The sequence below is a fragment of the Trachypithecus francoisi genome, unplaced genomic scaffold (genome assembly GCF_009764315.1).
Source record: "Trachypithecus francoisi isolate TF-2019V2 unplaced genomic scaffold, Tfra_2.0 Lachesis_group2, whole genome shotgun sequence".
NCBI lineage: Eukaryota > Metazoa > Chordata > Mammalia > Primates > Cercopithecidae > Trachypithecus > Trachypithecus francoisi.
In genome coordinates, this window is record NW_022681465.1 from 67,838,801 (window position 1) to 67,860,839 (window position 22,039).

At 41.3% G+C, this 22,039-nt stretch overlaps 1 protein-coding gene and 1 pseudogene across 1 annotated transcript in view; one reads left to right on the forward strand and one right to left on the reverse strand.

Annotated features, from left to right (window-relative positions):
• Window positions 1-1,698: 1,698 nt before the first annotated feature.
• Window positions 1,699-22,039, forward strand: part of SLC45A2 (solute carrier family 45 member 2) — a 49,705-nt gene continuing 29,364 nt past the window's right edge. Inside the window, exons 1-2 of the mRNA XM_033179310.1 lie at window positions 1,699-2,184; window positions 3,973-4,149. Coding sequence (XP_033035201.1) covers window positions 1,800-2,184; window positions 3,973-4,149 — 562 coding nt within the window. The 5' untranslated portion in view covers window positions 1,699-1,799. The remainder of the gene's footprint in view (window positions 2,185-3,972; window positions 4,150-22,039) is intronic.
• Window positions 6,855-10,082, reverse strand: LOC117064999 (annotated as a pseudogene).

Sequence of the window (22,039 nt, forward strand, 5' to 3'; positions counted from 1 at the left end):
CTGGACCCAGAAGCCAAAGTTGCTGCACCCACCTTGGAGACACAGACACTGCCAGTAATACCTCAGGGAGAAGAAAGAAATCTAGGGAAATATCCTGGCTTCTTTCCTTCTCTCTCTCCCCTAGTCTTCCTACCAGTGCCTCCTATTAGCCAAATCTACCTAGAAGCCAGAAAACAAGGGAACCCTGGAAATGTAGCCCCATAAGATAAAGAATACCAAAGGAAATAGATCTGAGCAGATAGGCAGCACAAAATGTAGTGTGTATGTTTTATTCACTCAGTAATTCCTTTAGAAAATATTTATTGAGGATCTACTAGGTGCCACGTATCATGATACTTGCTGGGGATAACATAATGAGCAAAACAGACCTGTTCTCTGCTCTTGAGGAAATCAAACACAAACACAGGATATGCAATAAACTCAGAATTATCTCATTGTAGAATGTATTAAGTACAATGAGGAGAAATATCAGGGCGATCTGACACAGCTAATGATCTGAAGAAGGGTGTGACCTGCCACCATTTTAAATCTAGTTACTTCACTCCTGAGCTATGTGTGTAGAAAACTTGAAGTCAGGAAAAAATAGAATGTCTGTATTTATAAAAAGTTTATAAAAAGATATCAATTTATTTACATTTTGACATAACCTCTACGTAATAAGGCTTTATTACCTCACAGCCATGTGTGTGATCATGTGTAATAGCATGTGTGAGAGAAGCCATGTGTAATCATGTAAAATAACATGTGTGTGAGAGAAGCCATGTGTGATGTGTAATTGTGTGTTCATGAGAAAAACCATGTGTGTGATCATGTAAAAAAAGTGTATGTGAGAAGCCTTGTGTGATGTGTAATAACACGGATGTGAGAGAGAGAAGCTATGTGTTTGATCATGTGTAATAGCATGAGTGTGAGAGAGAAGCCATGTGTGATAATGTGTAATAGCATGTGTGTGTGACAGAAGCCATGTGTCTGATCATGTGTAATAATGTGTGAGAGAAGTCCCATGTGTGATCATGTGCAATAGTGTGTGTGAGAGAGAAGCTGTGTGTGATCGTGTATAATAACGTGTGTACAAGAGCGAGAAGCCATTTGATCATGTGTAATGACGTGTGTGTGAGAAGTCATGTGTGTGATCATGTGTAATAGCATGTGTTTGTGAGAGAAGCCGTACGGATCATGTATAATAGCATGTGTGTGAGAGAGAAGCCGTGTGTGATCATGTGTAATAGCATGTGTGTAAGAGAAAAGCCATGTGTGTGATCGTAATAGCATGTGTGTGTGAGAGAGGCCATGTGTGTGATCATGTGTAATAGCTTCTGAAAGAACTCATGTGTATGACCGTGTGCAATAACATGTGTGAGAGAAACCGTGTTTGTGATTATGTGTAATACCGTCTGAGATAACCATGTGTGTCATCACGTATAATAACGTGTGTGTGAGAGAGAGGGAGAGAAGCCGTGTGTGATCACGTGTAATTGTGTATATGTGTGTGTGTGAGACAGAGAGAGAGAAAGAGAGGGAACAGTACAAAGGAGGATCCCTTTAGAAAAATATTCCAACGTCTTAAGGAGCCAGAGGGCTCATTCACAGCTGCTAATCTCTGTCATGCTTTCCTGCACCACCCCCTCCCTCTCATCATAACTTGTGATCTTAGAGGCAGGAAAGAATTTGAGCCCCTCCCCCAGCCTGACCATCTCTGTTGGTTGCTCGGCCAGGCTCTGCAAACCCAGTTTGAAGCACAGACCCTGGCACCACACAGGAGGTGGTGGGCTCACAGGAAAGTTCCTCTCCCAGTGGCCATGGGTGGCAACAGTGGGCAGGCTGGTGGCCACATCTATAAATCCCTAGCTGATCATGGCCCCTTTGACTCTGTGGAGCCACCTAAAAGACCCACCAGCAGACTCATTATGCACAGCATGGCCATGTTCGGACGAGAGTTCTGCTACGCGGTGGAGGCAGCGTATGTGACCCCAGTCCTGCTCAGCGTGGGTCTGCCCAATAGTCTGTACAGCATTGTGTGGTTCCTCAGCCCCATCCTGGGATTCCTGCTGCAGCCCGTGGTCGGATCGGCCAGCGACCACTGCCGGTCCAGGTGGGGCCGCCGGAGACCCTACATCCTCACCCTGGGAGTCATGATGCTCGTGGGCATGGCTCTGTACCTCAATGGGGACACTGTTGTAGCAGGTAAGTCGGCTGCACAAGGTGCGCAGGCAGGGATATGTGTCCTGGCGTGTACCTCTGCAGGAGGAGAATATTAATTTGTTTGACCTTTCCTAGAAATTTGTTACAATTGATCTCTCCTAGGTTACAATGAACTTCCCCTTTCACAAATTTGGCCCAGAGTCTGTGGCTGGGGAGCCTCTACTTCTAGAAATATCTAAATAAATATCTTTCATTGTTGTGAAGATTTAAAAATAGGATTAAATTTGTATCTATTTTATTAAATCTGTATCTATTTTATCAAATTGAATATTTTTACATATTTATCAATTGAGTTACTTTTTGAGCCCATTATGCTCTATTTAATACTCATCAAATTGACCAGCTGCCAAATAGCTCCATAAATATTTACAATAATTCACCTGTGTATCCAAGTGAGTTAATTCTGTTCATAGTTTTATGTAGAGCATTTTAATAGGCAGAAGGCATAAGCCCATCAGCTCAAGAGGACCTTTCTGGCATTGCGAATTCCAGACAAAATCAAACCTGAGAGTAGGCATTTTTTCTAGCCATTAATCAGCTACCAATTAATCAGTAGTTGATGGTAGTACAATAAAGTAGCATTGCAAAGAGGATCGCTAAAAATAGCACACATTTTTAGACCATTAACTCTCAAGCTAGCAGAATAGATGATTATGAGGCAGGATAATCAATTATCATTTGTACATACTTCAAAGAAAGCATAAATGTACAAATGTAGGCTATTTCCGGGAGAATGAACAAAAAGCTGGCAAGCATTGTTGACTGTAAGGAGGATTACTAAAGGACCGGAGGTGAGAAGCGGCGGGTAGGCTTATTGTTCATTTAATTTTATACTGTAATTTTTAAAACGTGTAGATAATCTATGCTATTCTTAAGTTTAAAAAACAACCTGAAACAAGAGAACAACAATGTATCTTTTATAGGAGATTGGGTAAATGAATTACAGGGTATCCATAGAATGAAAATCCAGCTATTAAAAATTGTGAGGAGCTGAAATTATATGAAGAAAGTTGGTTACTGCGTCAGTGCTGTTCAAAGATGTGGCCTCTGACCCGCCCCTCAGCATCAGCAGGGGCTGTTAGAGATGCAGTTTCTCAGTCCCACTTCAGGCCCACCAATTGAATCAGAGTCTTGGGGATGGGGCCAGAAATTTGTATTTTAACAAGACGTACAAGTGATAGTTCAACATGCCAAACTTTGAGAAGCACTGCATTTGACTACCATTGTACACCTGTGTCTGTGTGTGCAGAAGTGAGTAAAAGGAGGCCTCAAAGCCTGATCTTCAGTGGGGCTGGGATTGGAAGCATCTCCCTCAACTTTTTTTATATAATTGGAATTGTTTGCAATAAGCATGCATGCTTTTTTATTTAAAGAGATATTTTATACACCACAAATTTCACTAATTAAAAGTGTACAATGCAGTGCCTTTTAGTATATTCACAAGATTGTGCAACCATTACCACTCTCTAATTCTAGAACATTTTCATCACCCCAAAAAGAAACCCATTGCCATCAACAGTCACGTCAGCTTTTCTCCTATGCACCAGACCTAGGCAAGTACTAATTTACTTTCTGTCTCCATATATTTGTGTTTTCTGGACTTTCGTTGCATAATTTTTAAACCCTTAAAAAAAAAGGTATTTTTATTTGGGAAAAAAGCAAAATAAAAGCAAGGAAGATGATTTTATGCCAAGAAGTTTAGGTGGAAATTACAAAACACGGATGGTTCTAAAACAGGATTTAGGAAACCAATGTTTATTTTTCTTTTAGCTTTGATTGCTAACCCAAGGAAGAAGCTGGTTTGGGCCATAAGTGTCACCATGATAGGTGTGGTTCTCTTTGATTTTGCTGCTGACTTCATTGATGGGCCCATCAAAGCCTACTTATTTGATGTCTGCTCCCATCAGGACAAGGAGAAGGGTCTCCACTACCATGCCCTCTTCACAGGTAGGGAATATTCCAGAAAGTCTCTCTCCTTCAGCTTCCCAGACAATGAGGCGCTTCCACTAAAGCCATCCAGTGTCTCTACACGTGGAGTTTTTCGAATGAATGGGTCAGTTGATGGGCTGCTCCAATCACGCGGGCCCTGTCTCCCCATGCATTTCTCTGAACAGTCAGCTTGTGACTGGTGCTGCAGTTTCTGCAAAGGAAGTTTACAGAAGAGCTTTCTTAAGAATGCTTTGTGGAGACAATTACAACTGAAATGAAAAGAAGCCTTGTGGATTGCGCGTTTGCATTAGAGCAGTGGATCTCAAGCATCAGCAATGTAGCATCCACATTCCTTAGGAGGTCATTGAAAATACAGTTGCCTGGGCTCCTTCTCCAGTTATTCTGATTCAGTGGGTCTGATGCAGGGCCCAGATATTTGTATTTTATTTAATAAAAATCCCAGATGATTTTGTGGCAGGTGTCCTAAGAACCACATTTAAAAAAACAAAAAGAGAAACAAACCAAGCAAACAAAAAGCTCCATGTCTTAGAGATTTCTTAGTTATATAAAGGGTTGGCATTTCCTCAACCTTGTGGTTTGAAAAAGTTCATGCCAGGAGGAAAATGGGGGCTCTCTTGATCTCTTGGGGCTGTTGCCAGCCTACTTTGGTTACTGTTCGTCAATTGTTTAGAGCAATGCTACTCAGAGCACCAGTTAGTACTGTGCTAGAACTAGGCATTGAAATATAAGGCGACAGGAGGATCCTGGCCCAAGATGATTTTTATATCTAAGAGGGGGACTCTGTCAGCCCACCTTGTTTGATTGTCTTCGTAGCCAATGCATTTATTTATGTTTTGATGTATTCTGTCTTCTTCTATGGCCAGGTAGGTCCATGAAAAGCAAGAGCTCAAGTTTTGCTCACAGTTTCTGTCTCTAGAGCTAAGACTGCTGCCTGCCCATGGAAGCCACTGGAGTCAATATTTGTCTTGAGTAGTTGAAAACATAAAGGAGTGAGGCCATTGGAGCACAGTTGGTAGATCCTCCTCTGTGTAGGGAAGGCAGAGGGACAGGAGTGCAGCCCTGTCTGTCACTGGCCCCTGCCCACTATGTCTCCAGATGTTTAAAGGCACCTAAGACATGGCTAGGGCTTGAGACTTCCCCCACCTCACCTTCGCTCTTTTCTTCCCTTCCCATTGCACTTTCCACCTGTGTCTCCTCACTCAGGTTCTCCCACCCCACTGGCCTCCTTCTGTCTCTGGAGTTGGCCCAGCCCATCATACCTGCCCCAGGGTTTGGCATGAGCTCTTGCCCTGCCTGGGACATCCTTCCCCATATAATCCCATAGTCATGCCTTTATTCCACTCAGATTTCTCATCAGATGTCTCTCACCAGTGAGGTCTTTCTTGGCTACCATACCTGACATACCCTACCTACCATACCACTGCTTTTTCTCCTCATCCTTATTGGGTTTGATTTTTCTTTCTAGTGCTTATCACTGCCAGAGTAACTGACTGGCTATTTTTTTCTCTATCATCTGTCTCTCTCTCTCCTTCTCTTTTTGCTTTCTGGTTGTCTCTCCCATTTAGAACATCAATCCTAGCTGAGCAGACCTCTTGTTTTGTTCTCTGATGAATCTTCCGTTCCTGGAAGTGTCTGCTACATAGTAGGTGCTCAGTAAATACTAAACAAACATTTCTCAAATGCCCCATGTATGCTAACAACCCTGTATTAGGTATTTTCACTTACATTATCTCAGTCGTGAAAACGGCCACGTGGAGGTGGCGTGATTCCCATTTTTCAGATGTGGAAGCTGAGCCTTGGAAGCAGTGGTGTGCTAGAGCTGGCTCATGCTGGCTTGTTGAGAATCAATTGTTAAATTTTAGGAATTCAGTGAACTTGTTGACATCACATTGCTGGCTTGAAACTGGCCGTGATGGGAGTATTAAAACTCTAGAAATTGGCAAAGCTATAAATCATGGCTTTTTTTTCTTGGAGAGCCAGTTGTTAAAGATTTACCCGAAGTCCACCACTTGGAGTAGGGGAGGAGGTTCAGTGATTAAGTCACTTGCCCATGGTCCATAGCCAGAATGTCTCAGAATAGACTCCAACTTCATTTCCCTAACCTGAATCTGACAATTCCTTCTGTTTTATTATAATTTGCTGAAATTGATTACAAAGTCATGGGAGCCTTTCTGGCTTCTGAACTGGATATTAAGAGTTTATTGATCTATAGGACATTGGACAATGTGGCCACCACTTCCCAGATTACAACTGTATTAGATGTGGCTAAAAGACCTATGCTTTGTTGCCTTGATATTAGAAAACAAAACTCTGTGTTAGGGAAACTTTTCCAAGGCCAATACATGATAGTATTGTAAACCAGAATTAAAATTCTAACCCCCAGCTAACTGAAAGATCCTTCCTCTCGGCCAAGGGCATCCTAAAGTAAATCTGAAATCCTAGTTTAGGCCATGATGGGAATGGGTGGTTGGACATGCCTCATTATACTTCTGTCCCATTGGAGTTCAAGCACAGTTGATCAGCATTAACATTAAAGCAGAAACTTTAAAACTGACAAAACGGACTGTTTGTAGCAATTAGGTATCAACATGACAACAACGTGCGCCCTGAAAGAAATAGAAGTATTTTACCCAATGAAGGGGTGGCCTGCCCCTCCACACCTGTGGGCAGAACAAAATGGAGTCTCTTATGGCTACTTCTTTCTATATAGACACAGTAACAGGCTGATCTCTCTTTCTTTTCCCCACATTTCCCCCTTTTCAACAAAACCACCATTGTCATCATGGCTCGTTCTCGATGGTCGCTGTCTCTTTGAAACTCTTGGGTATACCTGCCGACTAACAGCAGACAGAACAGGCACACAAGGATTAATATGAAATTTACAATAGTAGTACTTTAGATGGTCTTAACCGAAGTGACAGGGTTAAGATTTGCGAGGCCATCAGCAACTCCTGCAATTGCCTCAGTTTCTGGTACCAACACAGAGATCACACACTTCACAAAGTAATGAAATATCACAAAGCAAGTGGAGGCAGGATGAGATCACAGGATGGCGTTAAAATTAAAATTAAAATTGCTAATGAAATTTCGGGCATGCATTGTCATTGATAACATCTTATCAGGAAACAGAGTTTGAGAGCAGACAACCTGTCTGACCAAAACTTATTAGGTGGGAATTTCTTCGTCCTAATAAGCCTGGGAGTGCTACAGGAGACCGGGGCTTATTTCGTCCCTTCGGCTTCAACCATAAAAGGCGGCAAGCTTCCAAAGGGGTCGTTTATAGGCCTACCCTCAGAGCACATTCTCTTTCTCAGGGATATTCCTTGCTGAGAAAAAGAATTCAGTGATATTTATCCTATTTGCATGTAAAAAGAGAAGAAATATGGCTCTGTTCCGTCCGGCTCACCGGCGACCAGTTCAAGGTTACCTCCCTTGTTCCCTGAACATCGCTGTTATCCTGTTCTTCTTTCAGGATGCCCAGATTTCATATTGTTCAAACACACATGCTCTACAAACAATTTGTGCAGTTAACGCAATCATCACAGGGTCCTGAGGTGACATATATCCTCCTCAGCTTACAAAGAAGATGATGGGATTAAGAGATTAAAGACAGACATAGGAAATTATAAAAGTATTAATTTGGGAGAACTAATAAATGTCCATGAAATCTTCACATTTTATGTTTTTCTGCCGTAGCTTTAGCCGGTCCCTCCGTTTAAGGTCCCTGACTTCCCGCAACATCCTTTTTCCCTTTCCTTTTATATAAATGTGCCATGGCGATGAAGGCTTGTTCCTTCTCTCGATTTTGAAGCGGGATTCTTTGACTGGTCCAGCACACTAAAAACAAGCCGATTAAACAGAGACACATAATTGCAAAATTTACTGCAGTAGAGTTTCTAATAGACTCAATCCAAGTTGTGGGGTTTAATCCATAAAGATTTTTTGCCACTTGATCTAATGCCTCAGCTCCAGGCATAATATTTAAGTGACTTTGAGAGGCTTCAAAAATTTGTTCTTTTAATTTAGAAATGTCTAAAGTGAGATTATCTTATCTTCCCTGTAGATGGCGTCTAACCATGTCCCAGTGATGTTCAGACTCATTACAAACTTGGGGTGTAATACAAAAATCTGATGTATTCCAGTCACACTGTAACTGGAAACGATGTTCCAAGCTCATGAGTCTATCTCCCATCCAAATGACAGTTTTTCTAAGATCATTAATTTGATTTGCCAATTTCTGATCGATACCAGATTGTGAATTCCACAACCTTGTGGAATTCTTTTGCCAATTGTCAACAAAGTTTACTGTCTGAACAGAAGAGTGCAATGCAACTCCTGCCGCAGAAGCTGTAGCTGTGATTGCAATTAATCCCATAATCACTGCAATTAAAGTAAAAATGAATCTTTTGGATCTATTTAAAACATGTTTTAATACTTCAGTCAAAATATGGATGGGTGGCGAGGCCTCCTATGGCCGGTCCACGTACACAGGAATCCACACGCCTTCTCTTGCTCTCACTAGCAGAATACGGTGCTGCCAATCAAAAGTCAAATCAATGCAAGTAAACAATCTGCAATTTTCACAAGTTATAGTTTGCGAGTCTGGTTTAATAACTATATTTCCTATGACTAACATATAAGGGGGCTTTACACAACTTTGTAAAGGAACTGTTAGACTGGAATTTAGATTGATAGAATAAAATGGCTTACAATCTCTTGTTTCTATAGTTTGATTTCCAGACCAAATTCTAAGGCAGTATGAAGCCACAGTAAGCCTCCATAATTCTGGATGTTCAGGACCAAAAACAGGACTTATTATTTTTGGTCTTGGAGTAGAGATTCCCTTTTCTCCCCATATCCAAGGGTAGAAAGACTGTAATTTTTTGTGCTTATGTTCATCCAATCTTTCTGTTAAGTCACTATCAACAGTTGGACTCACTTGTGCACTGGGACAGAATTGAGTTTGTCCTGTGCAATTGTGGTAGAATTGACCTTGAGGTGCCCAATCTATAACAGTTCCGAATGTATTGTTTCGTAACATCACCGCACTATTGGCCACACATTCTTCCCAAACTAAATCTTTTGATTCTTTGGGAATCTCCTTGGGGCAAGGTTTCCCTTTTGGCCTAAATTTTAATGATCTTTGAAAAGAAAAGTCTTGTAAATAGTTTACCTGTGGTTTGAGTGACATTCCGCTTACCATGTGGTAAGTAAATCTACTGGTGGGACTGACAGTAGGTACTTCTACCAACCAATTTTGGACAGCAGGCATTAAACATCCTGGTGCTCTCCCTAGGCAAATAGGAGGATAACGATACCCAGTGGAAATATTTATCATCATTCCTTCTTCCTCCGGTTTGGCAGGGCAACAATCATCTGTGGGACCAGGTACCCACACGCTATTATTAATATATACTTCAATAGGATTATCCATCCATGTGACTGCCCAAATTAAGGGTGGGAAGGGCACATAAGCCCAGTAGGTATAACTAGCTGCAACTGCTCCTGCAGCCATGGGGAGACTTCCCACCATTGATACAATCATTAAAGCTGCAAGCTGCATTTTTTCTGGGGTTTGTGTCACCTTTGTGCTAGCTAGGCTTTTTCCAGCTAATGGTGTCAGCTTCTTTAACTGTGGCCAGGTTGGCAGCTCCACCTTCTTGGTGCTTGGTGACTTCATCTGTTCTTCTGATATCACCACTTAGTTCATCTTGTGAGTCAATGGTGCTCAATTGCAGTGTTTCCTTCTCCGTGGAGGTGCTTTTCTTTGCATCTCCAATGAGTTCATTGTAGAACTTCAAATGTCTAGTGGGTATCCAAACAGGAAGCTGATTTTCTCCTGGTGAAACACAAGCAAAACCTCTTCCCCAGGTTTTCACCTTCCCTATTTCCCACGTCCTATTTTTGTTGTCTTTCCACCAAATCAGTTTTCCTTCATGTGAACTGTTCTTTTTACCAATAAGATGTTGTTCTGCAGAAGTAGTAGTCTGATTTCTATAAATGCTTAAAAAATTTAAAGTATAGAGTGCTAGATTAAGCTGCATCTGAGGAGTGGTACACTCCTTACTGTCTCCCCCTTCTTTTTGTTTAACTAACTGAGTTTTGAGTATTCTATTAGTTCTTTCAACTATGGCCTGTCCTTGGGAATTATAAGGAATTCCTGTTGTATGTGTAATTTTCTACTGATTTAAGAATTTTTGGAAAGCTTTACTACAGTAACCTGGTCCATTGTCTGTTTTAATTTTTTCTGGATCTCCCATTACAGCAAAACAAGATAATAAATGTTTTTTAACACGGGAAGTACTTTCTCCTGTCTGGCAGGTTGCCTATATGAAACGTGAATAAGTATCAACTGTTACATGAACATATGATAATTTTCCAAATGAAGGTACATGTGTAACATCCATTTGCCATAATGCATTAGGACACAGACCTCTGGGATTAACTCCTGCCTCTTGAGTGGGCAGGTGTGGTACTTGACACTGGCTGCAATGTTGTACAATATCTTTTGCCTGTTTCCATGTGACATTATATTTGTTTTTTAACCCTGCTGCATTTACATGAGTCAAAGCATGAAGTTCTTGTGCTTTTATGAATGCAGAGGATACCAGTAAGTCAGCTTGTTCATTTGCTTTATTTAAAGGTCCTGGTAAATTAGTGTGTGCTCGAATATGAGTAACATAAAATGGGAAATTCCTTTTTCTTACAGTTTGTTGTAATAAATTGAACAGCTGGTTTAACTGGTCATCCATGCTATATTTAATTAGAGCTGTCTCAACATCCCCTGTAGCCTGTACTACATATGCAGAATCTGATACAATATTAGCAGGTTGATTAAAATCTTGTAACACTGTAATGACTGCAACCAGCTCTGCCCTTTGAGCCGATTGATACTGAGTTTTGATTACTCACTCTTTTGGCCCTGTGTAAGCCGCTTTTCCATTGCTGGAACCATCAGTAAATACTGTCAGAGCATTTTCTAAAGGTTCATGTCTGGTAATTTTAGGTAAAATCCAAGTAGTCAATTTTAAAAACTGGAAGATTTTTGGTTTTGGGTAATGATTATCAATAATTCCCACAAAATCAGCAAGACCAATCTGCCATGCACCAGAATTGATAAAGGCTTGTCTAACTTGTTCCTTGGTTAAAGGAACAACTATTTTGTCTGGGTCATTACCACACAATTTTATTATTCGTAATCTTGCCTGACCAATTAATGTAGCTATTTGATCCAAGTACAATGTAAAAGTCTTAATTGTACTGTGAGGAAGGAATGACCACTCCCCAAGATCAGTATTTTGAACAATGATGCCTGTTGGAGAACGTGCAGTAGCAAAAATCAAAAGTTGGAATGCGGCTAAGGGATCTATTCTACTTATTTGCACTGACTGAAATTTTTCTTCCACTAATTTAATTTCTTTTGTTGCTTCTGGGGTTAATATTCTTCTACTATTTAAGTCTGGGTCTCCTCTTAAGATAGAGAACAAATTTGACATGGCTTAAGTAGGAATGCCTAGAGTTGGCCGAATCCAATTAATATCACCTAACAATTTCTGAAAGTCATTTGTTTTTAACATGTCTTTTCTTATTTCTATTTTTTGTGGCTTAATTTTTCTATTTTCTATCTGCATCCCTAAATAATGAAAAGGAGGAGAGGTTTGGATCTTATCAGATGCTATTGTTAGTCCTGCATTGGCAACCTCTGCTTGCAGAAATGTGTAACAGTCAATTAATTTGTCTCTTGTTTCTGCAGCACCTAAAATATCATCAATATAGTGAATGATATAACAATCTGAAAATTTGTCTCTAACTGGTTGAAGGACTTGACCTATGAAAGTTTGACAAATAGTTGGACTATTAAGCATTCCCTGAGGTAGTACTTTCCACTGAAACCTGGTGGCTGGTTCTTTATTATTTATGGCTGGTATAGTAAAGGCAAATTTTTCACAATCTTGCTCTGCCAGAGGAATGGTAAAAAAGCAATCCTTTAGATCAATTATAATTAAAGGCCAGTCTTTTGGGATCATGGCCGGAGAGGGCAATCAGGGTTGGAGAGGCCCCATGGGTTGAATTACGGCATTTATGGCTCTTAAGTCCATTAACATACGCCATTTGCCTGATTTTTTCTGAATTACAAATACAGGAGAATTCCAGGGTGAGAATGAAGGCTCAGTGTGCCCCTTTTCTAATTGTTTCTTTGCTAATAAATGTAAAGCCTCCAGTTTTTGTTTCGGTAGCGGCCACTGACTTACCCATACCGGTTTTTCTGTTTTCCAAGTCAATGGAATGGGTGTAGGAGGCTCTACAGTGGCCGCCCCTAAAAAGGATACCCCATTCCTTTTCTTTCTTGATTTTTCTCAGTGTTAATTGGGACTTTAATGCTATTTTCATTTTTTCCTAATCCCTTTCCTGGTATATATCCCATCTTAGTCATGATTTTTTGACTCGTGGGGCTGTATAATGGAGTAGGCATAATGATTTCCGCACCCCATTGTTGTAACAAATCTCGACCCCATAGATGAACAGGAATTGAAGTAATCATTGGCTGAACAGTACTATCTTGATTATCTGGCCCTAAACAATGTAAAATCATTGTACTTTGATACACTTCTGAAGCTGTGCCTATGCCAACAAGTCTTGTAACAGCCTTTTGTTTAGGCCAATTTTTTGGCCACTGATTTAAAGAAATGACAGAGACATCTGCTCCAGTATCTACCAACCCTTCAAACTATTTTCCTTGAATAATGGCCTTACACACAGGTCTGCTCTCAGAGATCTGACTTGCCCAATATGCAGCCTTTCCTGCCTGATCAGTGTTTCCAAACTCTCCTGTTCTTTTTATCTCTGTTTCCAACTTTAATATAAGGTAGGAGTAATAATTGAGCAATCCTGTCTCCTGGACTGGCACTCCAAGGAATTGAGGAAGTAATAACCAACTGAATTTCGCCTTTATAGTCTGAATCAACCACACCGTATGAATTTGAACTCCCTTTAGATTTAAGCTTCATCTTCCTAAGATTAGTCCTACAGACCCTTCAGGCAATGGGCCGTATATCCCTGTGGGAATTTTTCATGGAGGCTGCCCTGGAAACAGAGAGACTGCTTGTATAGTACATAAATCTACTGCTGCACTGTCACTTGTGGCGGGGGATAATTGCTGTATTGTGATAACTGGCTTATTCCCTGAGACACTTGTGACAGTGGGGGTTGTTGTTCCTGAAAACCCTGAGGAACAAAAGGCTGAATTGGGAATGCCCCAGTTTGTTGCAGGGCCTGAGGCTGGCCCCTCCTCTCATTTCCCTACAGTGGTTGCCCATTTTTATCAAATTTAGAATGGCATTGATTACCCCAATGTTTTCCCTTTTTACATCTTGGACATAGGCCAGGTGGCTCTTTATCTGTTGTGGTAGTAGGTTGAGTAGTTACATTTTGTTTATTTGAGACTAGCCAATTCTTTTTTAGATGACCAATTTGACCACAATTATAACATTTTCCCCCAGATGTTCTAACTTGTCCTCCTAAAGCAACTCCTGTGATTGCTTGAGCCATAAGCATAGCTTTATGCGTAGCTCCTCCAATTCCATCGCAGGCTTTAACGTACTCTGAGATTACATCTGATCCTGCCGGAACCCTTCCTTTTAATGGCTTAATGGCTGGTTGACAATCAGGATTGGCATTTTCATATGCCATCAACTCCACTATGACCTTACGGGTATTCTCATCGGTAATTGACTTTTGAGCAGCATCTTGAAGTCTTGCTACAAAATCAGGGTAGGGCTCTTTAGAGTCTTGTCTTATTGTATTAAAGGAGGGGCAGGTGGTTCCTGGGTCTTGGATTTTCTCCCAGGCCCTAAGGCAGATAGCCCTAATTTGCTCAATGGCTTCATTTGGCGTTATTACTTGTTGGCTAGCAGTGCTCCAATTTTGACCTATTCCTAATAGTTGATCTGCATCTATGTTAATTGGAGGATTGGCAGTCCTATTTCTTCGGACCTGCACTTGTGCCCCATCAATCCACCAAGTCTTAAATTGTAAAAATTGAGAGGGTGAGAGTGATGATTTTGCCAGAATCTCCCAATCATAAGGAATGAGTCTATGTCCATGAGCAATGGAATCTAATAATGTTCTCATGTAAGGAGAGTTGGGTCCATACTGTTTTACTCCCTCTTTCATTTCTTTTAGCATTTTTATAGAAAAGGATTCATATCTGGCTTCAGCTACAGGAGGCTTTCCCTCTTGGGCCCCTTCTCCAGGTGGTCTTGATGCTAATATTACTGGGAATTGCCACGCCTCAATATCTCCTTGTTTTCTTGCCTCATCAACAATTTTATGTAATGCACTACCCTGTGTACTAGGCGGTGCTGTAGGATTAAGTCTCATGGTGGGCGGCTGAGGATATGGCACCCTGCCCTATGGCGTTGGAAATCTTCCTGTCTGTCCATACGGATTTTCTGGGGGCAGTCGATACTGAAGTTCGGCTGGCGGCCAGTATTGATAGGCTACTGGCGTCTGGGTCTTACTTTCTACTGGCTGATATTGTGGATACTGTATTTGGATTGGCGTTGCCATGACAGAGACTCTATCTTTTTCTATTTGATCTTCTTTTGGAGTTTGTACTTGTTTAACCTGCATTTGAGGTTGTAAAGTTACAGGCATCTGAGCTGCTGTAAGAGGAATTGGCCATTGTGGTTTAGACTCTGATGGCTCTGCTAATTCTGGACCTTTTTCTTCTAATTTTAACGTTTCAGGATATATCACCTCCTGTAATTGATTATCGCCAACATTTTGCTTTGACCAAGCCATTACCGGCTCCGCTACACATTTACAGTGTGAACTTTCCCTTCTTTTCCGGGATTCTATCCCTGCCTCTTTTTCACAATCTACTGCACAGCTTTTAGGGACATCAGAAACTGGAACGCTATCTTCTTCTGTTTAAAATGGTTCTAAAGCTACTTTAATAATTACCCAATCATTCCATACTGTAAGTGGGATGATTTTACCTTCCCTACTTGCTTGTTTTAATTCTTTGCCAGTTTTTTCCCAGTCTTTTATCTAAAGTTCCCTGTTCTGGAAACCATGGGCAAAACTGTTCTATTGTTTGAAATAGCGTAATTAGACTTTTGGTAGAGACTTTAACTCCCCCTCTTTTTAAGAGAATTTTAATAAAGCTGCGATAAGAGGCATATTTACTTTTAGTTTGCCCCATTGTTACCCTAGGTTCTTCCGAGCGCACAAGTTTACCACACGGCTGACTGTAGACATACTCGGGAGTCTCTCGTCGACTTGTCCTCAATGACCATGCTCCAGCGTACCTTCACCTTAAAGAAAAGATCCCACTTTGGGCACCAGATGAAGGGGTGGCCTGCCCCTCCACACCTGTGGGCATTTCTCGTTAGGTGGAACGAGAGACTTGAGAAAAGAAATGAGACACAGAGATAAAGTATAGCGAAAGAAAAAGTGGGCCCAGGGGACCGGCGCTCAGCATACAGAGGACCCACGCCGGCACCGGTCTCTGAGTTTCCTTAGTATTTATTGGTAATTATCTTTACCATCTTAAAGAAAAGGAAGTGGCAGGATAATAGGATCATTATAGGGAGAAAGTCAGCAGTAAGACATAAGAATAAAGTTCTCTGTGACATGAATAAGTTTAAGGAAAAGTGCTGTGCCTTGATATGTATATGTAAACATCTTCAAAAACCTTTTTAGTGCATAAAGAGCAACATTGTGCAACCAGCAAGCTGCCTTCAGGCACTTGTTTAACAAAGCACACCCTGCAGAGCCCAAAATCCTTTAAACTTTGAGTCACCACAGCACGTGTCTCTTGCAAGGACAAGGTTGGGGTTAGGGTCACAGATTAACAGCATCTCAAATACAGAACAAAATGGAGTCTCTTATGTCTACTTCTTTCTATATAGACACAGTAACAGGCTGATCTCTCTTTCTTTTCCCCACACCCCAAAGTACATTTCTTTGATATATTTTTTTTTTTTTTTTTTTTTTTTTTTTTTTTTTTTTGAGACGGAGTCTTGCTCTGCCACCCAGACTGGAGTGCAGTGGCCGATCTCAGCTCACTGCAAGCTCCGCCTCCCGGTTTACGCCATTCTCCTGCCTCAGCCTCCCGAGTAGCTGGGACTACAGGCGCCCGCCTCGTCGCCCGGCTAGTTTTTTGTATTTTTAAGTAGAGACGGGGTTTCACCGTATTAGCCAGGATGGTCTCGATCTCCTGACCTCGTGATTCGCCCGTCTCGGCCTCCCAAAGTGCTGGGATTACAGGCTTGAGCCACCGCGCCCGGCCTCTTTGATATATTTTGAAATGGCCCTGAAAAGCTGTCTCTTGTGGGGAAAATCTATCTTCTGTATTCCTCATTCTTCCCTTTCCAGTTATTTTCCTGATTTAGGATAGAATTAACTAAAGTGTCTGGCACCTTTTTAAGTCTGATGAGAAACATTTACAATCTATTCTCTCTGAAGCCTGCAACATGGAGGCTTCATCAGTGTAATAAGAACCTTGGTTTCCACAACCCCTTATTTTAACTCAGACACTCTCTTCTATTGCTTCCAAGTCTATAGCTAAACTCTTTCAAAATTGCCAATCAGGAAATCTTTGACTCTTCCTATGACCTGGGAGTCCCTACTTCGATTTGTCCTACCTTTCCAGACCAAACCAATGTACATCTTACATGTATTGATTGATGTCTGATGTCTCCATAAAATGTATAAAACCAAGCAAGCTGTAGCCCTACTGCCTTGGGCACATGTTTCAGGATCTCCTAGAGCTGCGTCACAGGCCATGGTCTTCATATTTGGCTCAGAATATATCTCTTCAAATATTTTACAGAGTTTGACTCTTTTCATCAACAGTATTTTTATGAGTTTAAGACAATAAACATTTGAGATTTTCTGTTGATATTAGTATACGGTATGGTGCCAGCAAATATCAATAATTTTAATGTTACCTTCATTCAGGCTCTTACTACATCTCATCTGAGCTTTAGTACTGTTGATGGAAAAAAATTAAAATATTTGAAGAAGTTTATTCTGAGCCAAATATGAATGACTATGGCTTGGAACACAACCTCAAGAGGTCCTCAGAACAGTTGCCCAAGCTGGTAGAGTTATAGCTTGGTTTTATATATTGTAGGGAGCTAGAAGTTACAGGCAAAAATATAAATCAATAAACGTAAGGAATACATTGGTTCAGCCCAGAAAGGTGGGGCATCTTGAGGAGAGGGGCTCACAGGTTATAGGTGGAGTCAAAACGTTTTCAATTGGCAATTGATTCAAAGAGTTAAGCTTTGCCTAAAGAGTTGAAGTCAACAGAAAAAAATTCTTGAGTTAAGGAGGATTGTGGAAGCCAAGGTTCTTGTTATGTAGATGAAGCCTCCAGATAGCAAGTTTCAGAGAGAATAGATGGTAAATGTCTCTTTCTGAGTCTTAGACGGTGTCAGGCTCTCAAAAAAAAAAAAAAAAAAAAAAAAACTATTAAGGGAAGGAGGTTCTCTATAGGAAAAAATTTCCCCCACAAAAGATGGCTTTACAGCAGCATTCAAAAATATATCAAATAAATATATTTTGGGTAAAACACATTAATTTTCTTTAGGATTTGTTATCTGTCATGTGATGGTATACCAGAGTCAGGTTGGAATTTGGCATCCTATTACTACAAAGAGTCTGTTTTGTATGGCAGTCTTATGATCTCTGTTTTAATGTTAATGCTGGTTAGTTGTGTCTAAACTCCAAAGGAAGGAGTTATAACAGGGTATGTCCAACACCTCCCTTCCCATCATGGCCTGAACCAGGTTTTCAGGTTTCTTTGGGATCCCTTTGGCCAAGAAGGGGTGTCCACTCAGTCAGTTGGAGGCCTTAGAATTTTATTATTGGTTTGCAGTACTCATCCTTTAACTGTTCTCTAGTCTCCAGTTTCTTCCCACTCCAATTGAGGCAGCTGATAGCTTCCAGATTCATATTTTTAAAAGCCAGCCATGACCAGGACACTTTCCTGCTTGATGAGCTGCAATGGCTCCTTATGTGCCTCCTGGGTAAATAATATTTTCCTAGACAGAGGTTCAAAGCTGCCACAATCTGTTCCCATCCTACTCTCCAAGCTTTACTTCCCATTACTCTTTCCACATTCTCTGTGCTCTGAATACTTTTTCATCATGTTCCAAGGAGCAGCAGGCAGGTCGGTTTTATTCCCTGCATCCCTCACTCCTCTACCACTGCCTGGCATATTGTAGGTGTTCAAAATAAATACCAATGGGACAAATGAAGGAGCCAGCCCTTCCTTCTTCAGGTTCTGGGTCTTTGCTCACACTGAAGGTTTCTTTCCCCTTTTCTACCTGTGGAGATCTGCTTGGAAATGCTCACTCATTTTCTAGGAACAAAGGCCCTCATTCTCTTCTAAATTGCAGGTATACTTAATTTTCAACTTGGTCAGGGACTAGATCCACAAAATAATCAAAGCACAAAAGTTTATTGATCAGATGAACATAAAGGTGCCAGTGAGGTAGATAACTCCATCAGGAAGAGACCATTGAGGCTGCAGTTGATCACACATACATCATGAATTTTCATCTCCTCCTGGGGCCTTTATGATCTCTTTGGGCTGCCATGCCAGAATATCACTGACTGGGTGGCTTAAACAACAGAAATTCATTTTCTCACAGTTCTGGAGTATGGAAATCCAAGATCAAGAGGCTGTCAGGCTTGGTTTCTGGTGAGGCCTCTCTTCCTGGCTGGCAGACAGCCTCCTTCTTGCTTTGTCCTCACATGGCCTTTCTTCTGTGCACCTGCACCCTCACTGTTTCTTCCTATTCTTTTTTTTTCTTTTTTTGTGAGGGAGTCTCGCTCTGTCGCCCAGGCGGGAGTGCAGTGGCCGGATCTCAGCTCACTGCAAGCTCCGCCCCCCGGGGTTACGCCATTCTCCTGCCTCAGCCTCCCGAGTAGCTGGGACTGCAGGCGTCCGCCAGCTCACCCGGCTAGTTTTTTGTAATTTTTTTTTTTTAGTAGAGACGGGGTTTCACCGTATTAGCCAGGATGGTCTCCATCTCCTGACCTCGTGATCCGCCCGTCTCGGCCTCCCAAAGTGCTGGAATTACAGGCTTGAGCCACCGCGCCCGGCCGTTTCTTCCTATTCTTATGTGAACACCAGTCCTATTGGATTTGAATTAGGGCTCCACCCTTACAGTCTCATTTAACCTTAATTACCTCTTTAAAGGCCTTGTCTACAAATACAGTCCCATTGAGGGTTAGGGCATCAACACAGGAATTTGGGGAGTAGAGGGACACAATTGAGCCCATAATTGAGCCCTTTCACTTTTATCCTTGTTGCCACTGAGTCCAGCTCCTGAAGCTTGGATGGGATGTGGAGGGAGCACACGTGCTTTTCTCTCTCTTTCTTCCTCCCCAATCCCTTTTCTTTTCCTTCTTTGCATAATGAAGATATTCTAGAATTTTCAAATAAACAAGAAAAACACAAAAGGTCTTTTTGTGTTCATAAGAGCAGTTATGGAACTGGAGTATTGTGTTCCAATCTAGCTGTTCTCAGGTTCTCATGCAGAATGCTCCTTTTAAGATCTTCCTGCAGGGAGGAGAAGAAAATCTCTCCCACCCCCGTCACCCCTCCAACCTCCACCCCATCCTTGGAGGGAGGGGCAGTTGGTGGCAAAGGGAAATTTGGCTCACACCCTGAGGAAAACATTTTACCACCTCCCACCTTAAATAAACAGCTCAGCTCTAAAGCGCTACTTTCTTATAGTCTCTTTCTTGGCCTTTGCCATTTTCCACCTTCCGTGTTAGTTATTTGAATACATTTCTAATCACACTCATTACACCATAAACTTCTTGAGGGAAGGGGACTATCCAGAGGTAACATACATGTGAATGAGTTAAAGGATAAGGGATGTGTGAATGAGAGACAATGTTATGTGCACTTTAACGATCTTTTGGGGGGACTAGTACTGCCACCCGAAAATCCAGGCTGATTTCCTTCAGCCCTTCCCCGTGTTCTTGCCCCCTTCCCTAGCAGCACTTGGTATATGCTTAAGGAATAGAATGATTAGGAAGGGGTTGGTTGCAAGTCACTAAAGCCAACAAAACAGTGGCTTAAAGACAGAGGCTTATTTTTCTTATGTAACACAAAGTCTGGAAGTAGGTGTCTGCTGGCTTTCAGTCAGCTGTTAGATGTCAGAGCCAACAATTTCATGTTTCCTTGGCAGCTTTATGGATATGTTGCCTCCTGGATGCAAGACAGTTGATGCGAGTCCATAGTTCTTGTTCGTTTAAAGACAGGAGGAGGGGAGAGGAGGGTCAGGGAGAAGGAATGGGGAAGGGGAAAGAGCCTACATTAGCTCTTTAAATGAAGAAAGCAAATCTGCCCTAGAAGCCTTCCCTCCCCCACAGTTCTGCTTGTTTCTCATTAGGCAGAATTGGGTTATGTGAGCATTCAGTGGCCTAAAGAGGTTGAAAAGTGAGGGTTTTGCGGGGAGTTGGTCATATATCTCCCTAAAACACATTGAGGTTCTATTAGCAAGAAGAAAGGAGTAATTACTATTGAATAGTCAAAGCTGGTACCTATCACATAAAATACAAACACAGTTGAATGTTAGCTTAATAAGAATAATTAAAGACCAAGACTATTATAAGAAAATGAATCAGAGCTTTTAAAGTCCCATATATAAGTAAATAATGAAAGGATAATTATATTTTGAAGTGATATACTTCACTTCTCACAGTTTTACCTGATTTGCACATTTGTTCACTCTCTCCCCTGTATTGTAATTTACAATGTATTTATCTACCCCTCCTACAAGATTCATAAACTCCGCGATGAGGGTTTACCTGCAAATTCCCCATGGCTTCTAATTCATTGCCTTGCTGTTAGCAGGCACTTAAATATGTTAATTGTGTAAAAGGAGACCCCAAGGTCACATAACCCTGTTTATAATTCATGGTTTTACATGACACGACAAATTGCACCAATTAGACAAATATGCTCATTTAATTACGTTCCTTCGTCTCAAAACCAGCACTGAAGCCCAAACCTCAGCCAACTGTCTCCAGTGCATGTCTTTGGTCATATGGGAACAGCTGAGGTTGTGTGGATGGCTCAAAGCACCTTCTCTCCGCGACTAGAAAAACAACTTAAAACATCTTCCTCTTGTAGGACAGTGCATGGAGTCTCTCACTTTGTTTAAGGCTGATTCTAAAGTCCCCAACTCAGTGACAGTGACAGTCGACATTATTCGTAATGTCGTAATTTTAGGAGTATCTCTCAGATTACTCCTAAAATACAATATGCTTTGTTTTGTGTGTACAAACCTGCATATATATATATACACATATATATGTATATATATATGCAGATTTATCTCTCCTTTAATGTTTACTCCTGAAATTAGTAGAATTATTCATACTATTTAAAATGTTACTCTTGTCTTTCTTGTAATCTCTCTCTTCCTCCCTGTGTTCAAAGTGTGAATAGTTGAATTCTGGTGAGTTAAACCTGGACTATGTGACCCCACTGTGGTATCCTCACTCTGAATGAAAAACTGCATTAAAAGATGAGTGAAAATAACAAGCAGGGCCTTGTCACTCTGCCCTGTCTTTGCATACACGCCAAACTTTCTGAATTTACATGCCCTTGGCAAATAGATAACTACAGCATTCCGCTTGAAACAAACATTTTCTGGCAAAGGCATGTTCAGTGTCAGGGCCCATTTTGATTTTTCATCAACAGCAAAATATTATTCACCCAAGGAATCCAATCATCCCAGTAAATTGAAATTCTTTTTGTTTGTTTCAGGACTGTAGTTCTGGCCCAGTATTTCCAAATGCTTCATAAATAAGCGTCCAAGGGTTCACTACCAAAATATTTCCCAGCATATTT